A 12,496-nucleotide genomic window follows, 5' to 3' on the forward strand; every position below is an offset into this window, starting at 1 on the left:
CTTATAAAACAGCCAGCTTGGGCACAGGTCTGCCATTTGGCCACTGTGCTCTAAGTGAGGCCTGGCCAGCCCCTGAAGACATCGCTGCCCTTGGAGCTTTCTTGGCTGGCTTTTGTTTCTCTCTCTCACAGTACCTTCCTAACCCTGGAGGTTTGGTAACAGGAATTCTTAGTCTTCACTGCTGCTTCTCTCTCCTTTTTCATAACTCCACAGCCCCTCTACAACTCCTATCAGGCTATTCCATCCTCTACTCTCTGCCCAAGTCACCTATAGATCCTGAGGTTATTCTCATACCTGCTTTGTTGCATGTGTGTGTGTGCTCTCTCCATCATTTCCTGACATTATCCTTAGTGTCTCTGTCCTCTCTGTCTCACTTGGCAAAACTCCAACTCCGGTGATCAACACTCTATTTGCATGTGCCCTCAAAGCAACTGAACACTAGAGCAGAGAAACTTAGCATCTTACTTTATCACCTCAATTGAGCCCTTCAGTGCTACCTGGCAATCCCACGGTCTTTCTCTTTCTTCCACTCTCCAACACAACCATTTCCCTCCTCTATTTTATAAGCTTCTACCACCTCCTCGCTCCCCTTAAAATGCATCGTTCTACATCCACCTTTCTTCTCCCTCACCTCCAACAGTCTATTCACCACACCAGACTAAATGATCCTTTAAAAACAAGTCAGATCCTGTCATTTGTCTGCTCAAAATCCTTGCAAGGGCTTTCCGTTTCACTAGAAGTGAAGCCAAACTCTTTACTGTGACTGAACAAGACCTGCGCCCGCCATTCTGACCTCCCTTCCCAGCCTTCTCCCTCGACTGCTCACTGCTCCAACTGCACCTGGGCTCCCAGCAACTCTGGGCCTTTGTATTTGCTGTTCCTGCCTAGAAGGTTCTTCCCCCAGTCACATGGCTAGCTCACTCCCTCTCTCTCCCCCTTACTCCACTCAAGTCTCTGCTCAAAAGTTTTCTCATCGGAGAGGCCTTCCCTGTGACAGGCCATGAAGGAGCCCAGTACTTCCCCAACCACCACCACCTTCTACCCTACCTCACTTTACCTCTCTTCACGGTGCTTATTACTACTGACAAAGTATCCTTCATAACTAAAAGCAGGGTTTAGTTTCTGTTCACTGCTGTTTTGTTTGTCCCGGCACCTAGACCAGCGTTTGGCACCCAGGAGTTCAAGAAATATCTGAGTAAATAAATGACCACCTGAAACTGATTTTAAATATATGTATAACTCAATAAAAATCAAACGAGTCAAGTACTTAGACAACATGCTTCCTTTTCAGTGTTAATTTATTTAATGTATGTGTCTATACTCAATTATATTTCAACAATTTAAGTCACACATGAGATGTAACATTAATGTCTCTAATATGTTCAGTCCTCTGTAATATGTTATCTCATTATCGAAACAGTTGATCAAAGTCAGTGAGAAGAAGCTCAGAGATTAATTCAGAATTAAATGACTCTTGGTTGAATGCATATAGTACATGTCACATAGTCCAGTTTGTAGGAGAAAAAATTCATGTCAAACAACCATCAACTACTACATGCTGGTTTAAAATTTTCTTTCAATTTTATACGTCAACAACTATCAATTAAAGTCTTTTCAAAAGTTATGATAGTTAACGGGGATGCAAAAGAATTAGAGACATGATGTTTTACAATTTGATTGGAGAGATAAGACATATGCAAAACACAGTCAAAAAAGAATCTAGGATCAGAAACATGAGACAGTCTACGAGTAGCACTGAAAGCTGATTACATATCCAAAAATAAGTTAAAAAACGAACAAACAAACAAAAAAGCTCCAACCCCAAGTGGGGCATTTATCCCTCTATACTGTAGCAGGTTCCTTCCCATGCTCCTAGGGGTACCTCAATTTTAGGCTGTTCGTTACAGATGAGCCAGAATGTTTAGCCCTGGACCTAGCTGTCTCCATCCACTGAATACAGAGATAACCACACAGTCTGACCATTTTGGAACAGAGCTATATATTTACCTTGAACCATTTACTTTTTCTCATCTCTTGAAGGCTATACTTGACTACATTAGGAATTTGTTTAGGAAGACTTCTTGCGCCCTCTGGTGGTTGTCAAGATCCTCAAGCTAGCTTATAGGGTTTTAAAAGTACGTTAACAGTTGGAAACCGGTCGATTGATACTTACAGAAAGTTTTTCCACATCTCCCTTTAAAACTCGTTCTAAGTAAAGCTGTTTAAGTTCTCGTTCCAACCGTGACGGCAGCCCAGGGTACATAGTAGACCCTCCGGAAAGGACAATGTGCTTATAGAATTCAGATCTAGAAAGACACAATAGGTATTCATTTGGGGTTTCAGACTTCCTGTTATTTATGTCAGCCTCAGGGGTTTGCTGGGGGAAATGAAATAAAATTTGACATGTACATCACCAGGCTCAATGTTTGTTATTACTATCATTATTTAATAACAAACCCTCTTTAATATAAAATGTTATAATTTTGATAAAAATATTTCTAAAGCACATGGCACACTTCTTGCAAATGTAATTGTCTTTTAATAATGACCACAGTTTACACTACAAAATTCTAGTGTTTGGACTGTGTCATCACATTGCTTCCCTGGAGCCCCCGAGATATGCTTGTTTACTCTAATTAACCATATTGTACTTTGATTCCAGTTCGTTTCAATTTTTCCATTTGCCTTTTGTAGTTTTCCCTTTTGCTCCTCTGCCTTGAAGCTTTTGCTGTTATTTCTCTTTAGACTGATGTGTTTGCTTCTTATAGCAGTTCTCTCCTTCTTCCTTACACATGCTTTTCTTATACCAGACAATCAAATCTAAAATTGCATATGCAGTAAAAGTAATATAGTCTGAGTGAGAGTTTGAAGAACTTTTCTCACAGTAAAGTTCAGGAGCTAAGTCACATCCATTTTGGCCTAATTCAAACTGGCCTCCAGGTTTTTACTTACTTCCAGGTTCTCAATGGCTCAGGCTACTGTAAGCCTAGCTTCTGGAAGAACAGTGTGAGTTAACTGCAGAAGTATACACGTTGAGTGTAGCATAAGCCAAGCAGCTGAAATATGGTTATATGTGATAAGTACCCACGAGCCTGTATTTACATGTATGCTTTCAATATGTAGAACAAACAAAATGTGAGTTGTGCTACTTTCCAATGTCAAGTCTATGGAGAGAGTACTGAACTTGACAAAACTTTAATCATTACCAACGGGAATGGAATTTTAAAAATGATTTGCAATTACTGATCATTAAATCAAAGGACAAAAAAATCTATCTCATTCCTATTATGAGAATTTACCATAATTATGAAGTCTAGATGAGATTTTTGATCATCTGCCATTAGATCTATACCTTGTAATAAGCCAATTGCTTTTATTAATTTCCATTATCATCCTGCTCCCCAGCCACTGAAAAAAATTAGCTGGGTATTTAAATTCAGGGTTAACCAAACAAGTTTGCTTTACAAAACGCTTCTGAGTGAATTCTTCAACAACCTGAGTGTAGGGGAGGATTTTCTGATTATGACTAAACTCTAGATTTAATAAAAAAGACTATATAAGCGTTTTTGTACAACTAAATGAAAACAAATTTTTGTATGGCTAAAAATACCATAAGCAAGAGACAAATGGTAAACTGGAAGAAAATATCTGTACCAGATAACACAGAGCTAATATAAAAAGAACTTTTAAAAATTGAGGAAAAAAATTATAAAAATTCTATAGAACAGGCAAAAGCTATGAACTGGTCTATGATCAGAAAGATATAAAAGCTATGACTAGAAAGATAAAAATGGCCCTTAACATAGAAAAATGTTCAACTTCACTCTTAAAAGAGATGCAAATTAAAACTACATTGAGATATTTCTCACTCATCAGACCGTCATAAAAGTAAAAAAGTTGACAAACTCTGTTAACAAGCTGTGGGGACACAGGTGTCCTCACATATTATTGGTGGGCATGAGAAATGTGTAACCTCATTAGAGGGGAACGGAGCAATAACCTAACTAGATGCATTTATCCTTCAACGAAAACTCCCCTTCTAAAAATATTTTCAGAATATTCATGCCCAATAATACAAAAATACAGCATGCATAAGGTTATTAATTGCAGCATTATCTGTCAACACAAATATTGAGATCTACCTAAATAATCAGATTCACTGAATAAACCATGATATGTATACACTGAAAAAAAGAATGTAACTGGAAAAAAGAATGAGGACAATCCCTAGGAAATGGAATGGGATTGTTTAGGATATATTAAGCAAAACAACAACAACAAAAAAACAAGAACAAAAAATCAAAACCCAAAGTGCAAAAGAGTTTTTATAGTATATTATATTACCTTTTGTGTAAGAGGAAATAAGAACCACAGAAAGGATAAACCTGAAACTAGTAAGACCGTTTACATATAAAGAGGGAAGACTAGGGTGGAAGACAAAGGGTGGGGAGGGTAATGTAGTTTTGACTATATGGTTAATGTTCTACCTATTCAAAAAACAAAAAGATGGATATACATAAAAGGATACAGATATTTCCTTCCTGCTTGAAGGAGCTCATATTGGCCATATCAGGAATTTAGAGCCTTTAAATAAATACGGCAATAAATTATAATCCACTGAAAAAAAATCATGAATCCACACTGATAATAAACAAGATAAGGGAGGAAGAAAAACACTTCCTTTTGCTAGAATGCTATTAAACATAAAAGAAGTGACAGAATTAGAAAATCACCTTTTTGCAACCATCTGATAGAAATGCATTTAGGCAAGAATTATCAGTAGATGCTAAAATGGATGGGGGTAGAGTTTGATGAGGTTCAGCAGACTTTCGTTGCCTCAAAGTATTTTCCCACGACTTACTTACAAATTAGGAAAGGAAAAATAGAAGAACTATACAGTGGAGAAAACAGGAAACTTAACACTAACGTCACCAGTAAGGAACAGACAGACATCACCTCTGGATGTGATACCCTGAGGACATATCACATATGTATTTTAGCCAAAAATGTATAACCTGAATCTAATCATGAGAATCATTCAAACCCAAATTGAGAAAAACTCCCTAAAACAATTGGCCTGCATTCTACAAATATATCGATGTCATAGAAGACTAAAGAATAGTAGCAGACAAAAGGTGACTAAGAGACATGCCAGACATGCCAACTAAACACAACATATGATCCTAGATTTTGACCTTTACTGGAGAAAAAAAATAACCGTATAAAGGACATTATTAGGACATTGAACGAAACTGAAATATGATGGTAGATAAAAGTATGTATTGGTAAACAATCTCCTGAACTTGATACTGATAACTGTGTTGTGGCTATAAAGAATATCTTCATTTTTAGGAAGTACAAAGTGAATATTAAGGAGTAAGGAGGATTTATGCATTCAACCTATGCTCAAATAGCTCAAAAAAAAAAAAAAAAAAAGAGGATAAAGCAAAAATATAGGACGTTAAAATTAGTAAAATGGGAAACTAGATAAGGAGTATATATGAGTTCTCTTTATTATACTAGCAACTCTGAGTTTTAAATTGTTTCAGAATAAAAGTTTAAAGTGGCTTTTAGGACACAATGATATGTTGAACATCCAGTGCCACCCTATCAAGATTATTTTGCCTTATCTATTCAAAAACATGAGTGAGATAATAGATAACTTGGTCATTCTAACTATTCATACTTCATCTATTTCTGATAAATAACTTTGAAACCACCATTTCTAACATACCTGGTATCAATGTCAGCGGCCTGGATTGTGTTAAAAAGCAATTCAGCAACACCCACGCCCTCAACATTGATCAAGTGAGGCTGAAATAAAGCTTCTGGTGCTTCAAATCTCTCTCCTCCAACTTTGATGATGCGGCCATCTGGGAGCTAGCAACCAAGAACGACAAGGTATTAAAGATTTAAAAAATTTCCAGTGTTTTCTAGAACACAGTACTTTTAAACACATCTATTCTATAACCGAAATCATTATCAGTAACATATTTCTCCCAAAATACATTTTTGAAAAAAGAAAAAAGAGTAAAATAAATTTTGGTAATTGTTTTCATTATCATACTCTGTTCTGCTTTTAAAAATGGTACGCCATGACCCAAAATATCAAGACTTTCTTGGAGAGATCACTAATGCATAAAGGCTTGATGTTCTATTGATGTGTGTGCAGCTAAGCATAAACAGGCAGCACTGATCAACGATTACATTTGAATTACTGCTGGTGGTAATGCTACTTATCATTTTAACAAATATTAGTGATTTTATGGATATTTTTTACCATGTGGCATAAACACACTCAATTAAAAATTTTAAATAATTTCTTTCAGAAATTACTCTGTGAAACTTTATTATTTTGCCATCAAAACTCTTTATATATCATGTGTGAAACTTCTGTTAAATCGTTCAATCTGAAAAATGTTTTACTATAAAAAAAGTTTAAGGAACACTGATCTAGACTATTTTTATTAGGCAATTCTGTTGTATCCAACTCAGTAGGTCCCATTAAATTTTAAATAACATAAATGTAATTTTAAATTAAGCAAATATGATTTAAACAACAGCTCAGATATCGTTACCACATGACCTTGTGCAGAAAACTCTTAAGTCACATCATATTTATATTTAATAAAATGAGAATGTTAAGGAAAAACTCCCTCTCTTAAACTACCACATAATTCGCTGTATTGAACAAAGTAACAAGCATACTTATATATGCTGGCATGTGACACATTTCTATATGATACCAGAATTAGTTTTACATTAACATTTCTAACAGTATATTTATTTATAATAATTATATTCCAAAATCGACTTTCCAATATGACAAAGTCCCACAAAGCAAGTTCTTTAAAACATTTACTTCGTGCTTGCTGTCAGCTGTTTACAGGTATGTACAAAGCAATATTTTTCAAAAACTCCAGAATTGTTTTTATAAATTCTATTAAATTTCTTTTAAAAAAAAAGAAAAAGAGAAAGATACTGATCCGAACATTTACCTTTAAAAAAATAAAACTGTCCGGTGAGTTTTAGCAAAATCTCTGTACCTCACACTTCCAGCTTCTCTGATGGTGTGACTTCTCTTGATGCTCTGGCTACCTGGCCACTTTGGGGCCACCTACCCTAAGAACTACCAACCCTTAGGAACTGTTAAGACTGTGGTTCTCATTTCTCTGCATCAAGTATTATCCATCCTTTATTTGTCCTTATCCCTCATCCCTCTTCACTTACTCATCAGTTTATGATTTCTTCCTATTGTTGTATATAATTTTGTAACCTACTTCAAATTCTCTGAGAAAGGAGGACATTAATAAAACATGTCTTACAATTCTAGTTCCCCCATCCTTTGCCACATGTCACTTTCTTCTGAACAAGTCAGGTATATGAAAAATTATAAATCTAGAGGAAGTGTGAAGAGGCTTCAGGAAAAAATCCCCAGGGCAAATCTGGAGATCGTTACATTGCAAAGTACTGGATTATTGACTCTTTGGATCAGTATCTTTGAAAAATAAAACAATATAACTTATAAAACTTTATAATAATTTTTAAAATGACTATTTCACACATATTTGTGATATGCAGAGCTTACATGAATCAAATGGTTTAAGAATACTTACTTCTACTGCCTGTTATTTGATTTCATTTGAGTAATAACCAGATCAAAGTTAAGATCTGGAAGTACTTGCCAGATGAATATGATAGACTTAAGATGGCAGTACATTAAAAATTAAGGTAGACCGATTCCCTTGTTGTAAGCTATAACAAGGTTCCAAGCCTCATTAGCTACAATTTTAAGTTAACATGTGTTTTCAACAGCTCCTTAAGAAAATACTGTCAGGAAAGACTGCCACCTACTGAATAATTAAAGCACTATTACTCTACAATGACCACTTCCCAAGGTATTTCTTAGAACACTACCAGTCCCATGAAATGTTAAGTCCTATAGTTTAATAAGGTTGAGAAACAGGTATACTATACTCTCATAGTTATGTACATATTAGCAGATCAAAGGCTCTGAGAAGTCCTGCAGTAAAGCAAAACTGACTCAAACTTATTTGACAATGTAACCCTCATTTTAATATTTGTGAAATATCTATTAACATTTCAGAGAAATAACATTCTATAAAACACATGTTGAAAATGTAATTCTAGATACTAAAATCTCAAAATAACATCTCATAACTAATTATATCCTAAGGTAAAAAGGCAATTTATGATTCTTGCTTTATTTCACATTATTATATGGTGCCCTAAAATAATTAAACCATAGAATCTTAATGTGTAGAAAAACATTAAAAGTCACACATATATCAACACCCCAAACAAAAATACTAGATTCCAAGAAAACCTCCTTAAGCACACACCAATAATCATGGTTGTCCATTTTAAAACCACATATATATCATACACTGGAAATACTTACTGTGTAAGATTCAACTAATACTGTGGTTTCTAAGGCCAGTTTCTGCTCTTGCTCAATATTATAGCCCACATAACACAATTTTTCTTTAATCATGCGAACTGTTTCAAAATCAGCAGAATGGTTGAAGGCATATCCTCGCAACAGAAGAAGCTGATTCAAAAAATAACAGTAAATTTACAATTAATCCGAATGAATTCGACTCTGCCAAAGCTATTATTGTTCACTAATATGTCAAATCAATAACAAATAGACAGTGGATCCTTAGGTTTTAGTGAATATTTCAGAAACAGAGATAGTACTTTGCCATCGAAGGGTTTATATTTCAGTTTCACAGAGAAGTTTCAGAGTTACAGAATTAACAGTTCATGAATAATAAATGGATAAAACGAGCTAGAAAAACTAGTTTTTAAAGAGTACTGTTGGAATACTAATGTTTAGATAGTTTTGATAAATAATCAAAAGTCTGTAAATATTATTTTAGTATTGGACTCCTATAATCTGAAATTTGCTTAATCAGTGCTATATTCATGATATCTCCAAGTCTATTGATAGAAAAAAAAACAAAAACACAAAACTATCCATCATAAACACAACTGAACTTTTCATGTAAAAACTCTAAAAAATAAATTCCCTAATCTCTGTATTTATGTTCTGAAGAACATCCTCAGAAATTCCTTTGGTGGTTACTTTAAGACAGAATTCTGGCCTAGAATGAGTATATTGTAACTCTAATTAAATTAATTTCACTATTATTCTAAATGAGACTAAAGGAACCCAATGTCAAGGTGAAAACAATGCAACCCAATTTGTTGCACAGACATACCCTACAACAGTGTTTCTCAAAAGCAGGACCAGTGACATTTTGGACCTTATAATTCTTTGTGGGGGCTATTCACTGTAGGGTGTTTAGTAGCATTCTTGTAGTTGTAACATCCAAAAAAATGTCTCCGGATATTACAACATGTCCCTGAAGGGCAGCATTGTCCCTGGCTGAGAGTCACTGACCCAGAGGAGGTATACGAACTACAGAATTCTGGTAGACAATACATTAAACTTTTTTTAACATTAAAAAAAGTACACATACCTCCAAATAGTGGCCGCATATACTTTCTTCAGCAGTATTTTAAAGAAAATTGTAACTAACAATAGTTAAAGTAAATTTTAAAATAGCAAACACTGAAAATTGGATGTATTCCACAAAAACTGCTAAATAAAGTCAGATAAATCTGAGCCCTGTTTTTAATCAAATACCATGGTTTTTTGTTGGTCAGGACAAGAAATATCTCTTTACCTCTTCCTCGGGAACAGCTAATATAATTATGTAACAAAATAACAAATTCTCATTAATATACTAGATAGAGATCATGCAAGTAAATCTCAAATGGATTTTTAGATGAATAATGGGATATGGGGTCATTTCTCGGTACAGAAGAATTGCTAGAATCCTGAGATGATACATTCTATTCTGTGTTAAGTCAGTAAACACAAATTACAAAATTTAATTTCTATGGCATTTTCTTTTGCTTACCTTGATAAGATATCTGGTAATATCTCTCCCAGCAATATCCAGTCTCCTGGTAAGGTGAGGAAGAGAAAAGCCTTCATACACTGGGCAAATATGAGTTACACCATCTCCAGAATCCACCACTACTCCAGTCAATAAACCTGTGTAAGAACCATGAGATTTTAAATAGAAAGCCAAATCAGAAAAATCAGAGCCAGCAATTTTCAATTAGTAAAGAAACCAAACTAGAAACTTCATCAGTCAGAATGGTCCAGAAGCCAGCATTTCCTTTTTATTTGTGTATTTTGCAGTGTGTTTCTATTAAATAGACACTGAAGTCAGGTGTTCTCTCACATGTCTCTTGTGAGACTTTTGGTCAATCATGTGCTATCCCAGGAGAAGGGAAGAAACAGACCCTGAGATCTAGGACTGAAAAACCAAACATGTTCTTAAAGCTCAGTGTAATTATTTTTCTTTCCAACTCAATCTTGATCCCTGAATTCTCTTAAAGTAAAATTTTCTAAAGCATCATGGGTAACTTTTATGAAAACCATTGTGAAAGAAATGTTATACAACTTGATAGTGAACCTATTGAAATAATCTAGTTCTATTTTAGTCATATAGCATACTCGAAACTTTGTTTTGGAAAACTTCCTGTTGATACTAGGCAGCTTGAAATCTGGGAACAATTAATCTTGGGTAGCTAAAGAACCACCTTGATTACTTACCAGAAACGAGAAGACAATGTCAATTAAATATAATAACTGACATTAATTATTATTATAAAAGAACAAAGAAGCTGCTTTATTTCCAATATGCACTATTTAAAAGTATAAATAACTGCAAAAGTTAGTGTTTTGCTTTTTGCACCAGGGTTAATTTAGGCAGAAAAGAAACAACAACAACCAAAAAACCCAAACAAAAAAAACTTTAACTCATATTTTCTAATGGAATGCTTTCAACTAAAAAAAATTTTAACCAGAATATATATTATCTATACTTGCTTAAGCATTATTTTATCATCTTTTCATCCCTGAATAGACCTTCTCCCTCTTTCTATTAATACAAACTTGCATGCACTATAGAATAGCTGTAATTTGTCTTTGAATGCATTTATTCAAACCACCTCCTCTGATGTTGATATAATGTCTTTCCCTGATTGATGCTGTAAGCTTCAATAAAAATCATACATTGCCTTTTAATGTTGTATTCCTTAAGACAAGACTTTCCGTTGCAAAAAAAGAGGACTCCACAACACTAATTTGAAAATACTCCCAGTAATATCAATTAAAGCAGGGATTTACATTTATATTCCAAACATCCTTTCCCACCCAAACTCACTTCATTTTCTACCACTCCCGCCAGCTTACATACTTGACCATTTGTCACTATATTATCTATTGTTTCCACTTCAATTCCTACAGATTCTTTAAGGTTCAATCTAGTTTTTACCTTTTCTTTACCTTCCCTGACCATTCTAATCGCAAGCCCAAATCCTCTAATTCCATCTATTCCTCTCAATCCTATCTGTACCATGCAGCCAGACATTACTTCCAAAATCACCATGTCATTTTTCTAATTCAAAGACCTTCCATGGCTCTGAATGCTTCTTCCTACTTTTCCTGTTTTAACTGGTAGCTCTAGACACCTTGTTCAGAAGGAAAATTTTACTTTGGCTTGGGTTCTTTCGATTAATGTTACCGGACTTTTAATGTCTCAAATTAAGGATTCAACAACTGAGTATCAGGAATCAAGAGAGGGTACCTCTTGTTGGAGGCAAATAAATTTATGAATATTGCTAGGAAAATCTGTTATGATCAATTTTATTCGAACATGATTCAAACAAAAATTCACAGTCCAGCAGAACTGTCCCATCCCCTCCTCTTAAATGGAACTATTATCAGTTTCAAAGCTTAGATTAAAAAATTTTACATCTATTTTTTCCAAAGTATTTTCTAAAATAAATTCTGGAAAAAAAATTTTTTTTAAATGAAACATTACTTACAGGCAAACAAGTACTCCTTATAAAGTAACAAGTGATTTTTGATTCTTTCTTCAAAGAAGAAATCACCCATAGCTGGACTAATCATTTTAAAGAACAAGGGGACCACATCTAGTTTATGCACTGCTATATCTTCTACACTAAACAGAGTGCAAGGCATATGTCGCACTTGAATGAACAAAGCTTCTTTAAAAATTAGTCCCCCTAAGTATTTTCTAAGTATGTACATGCAGTACTAAAGACAGTTTAAAAACTCAATATGTATTTTTACAAGGTGATTTTTAATATTCCATGTGTAGAATCAGATGGATCGCTTTAATATTAAAGTTTGTTTTCTAAGTACTATGCCACATATACTGTTTAAGTACTAAGGCTTGAGACTTAGTTCAGGTGTCACCCTCTTCAGAAACCTCTGATGTGCTGAATCAAAATGGCCTGTTTCTATATCTTTTTCCCAGTAGACTTGAGGTCATCTTTACACTTCAAGTGTCTAACACTCTGTGGCAGTTATCTGACAGCCCCACAAGTTCTCGATAAGACCATCAGACTATAAAGAACTCTCCCCAAC

At 34.5% G+C, this 12,496-nt stretch overlaps 1 protein-coding gene across 1 annotated transcript in view; it reads right to left on the reverse strand.

The window, feature by feature from the left end:
* ACTR2 (actin related protein 2) overlaps window positions 1-12,496 on the reverse strand; it is a 31,876-nt gene that overhangs the window by 3,523 nt on the left and 15,857 nt on the right. The window contains exons 5-8 of the mRNA XM_039886979.1: window positions 9,951-10,087; window positions 8,423-8,572; window positions 5,735-5,880; window positions 2,174-2,306 (exon numbers count right to left, since the gene is read on the reverse strand). Of these exons, the coding sequence (XP_039742913.1) occupies window positions 2,174-2,306; window positions 5,735-5,880; window positions 8,423-8,572; window positions 9,951-10,087 (566 nt within the window). The remainder of the gene's footprint in view (window positions 1-2,173; window positions 2,307-5,734; window positions 5,881-8,422; window positions 8,573-9,950; window positions 10,088-12,496) is intronic.

The sequence above is a fragment of the Pteropus medius genome, unplaced genomic scaffold (assembly GCF_902729225.1).
Source record: "Pteropus medius unplaced genomic scaffold, Ma_sr-lr_union100, whole genome shotgun sequence".
Taxonomy (NCBI): domain Eukaryota; kingdom Metazoa; phylum Chordata; class Mammalia; order Chiroptera; family Pteropodidae; genus Pteropus; species Pteropus medius.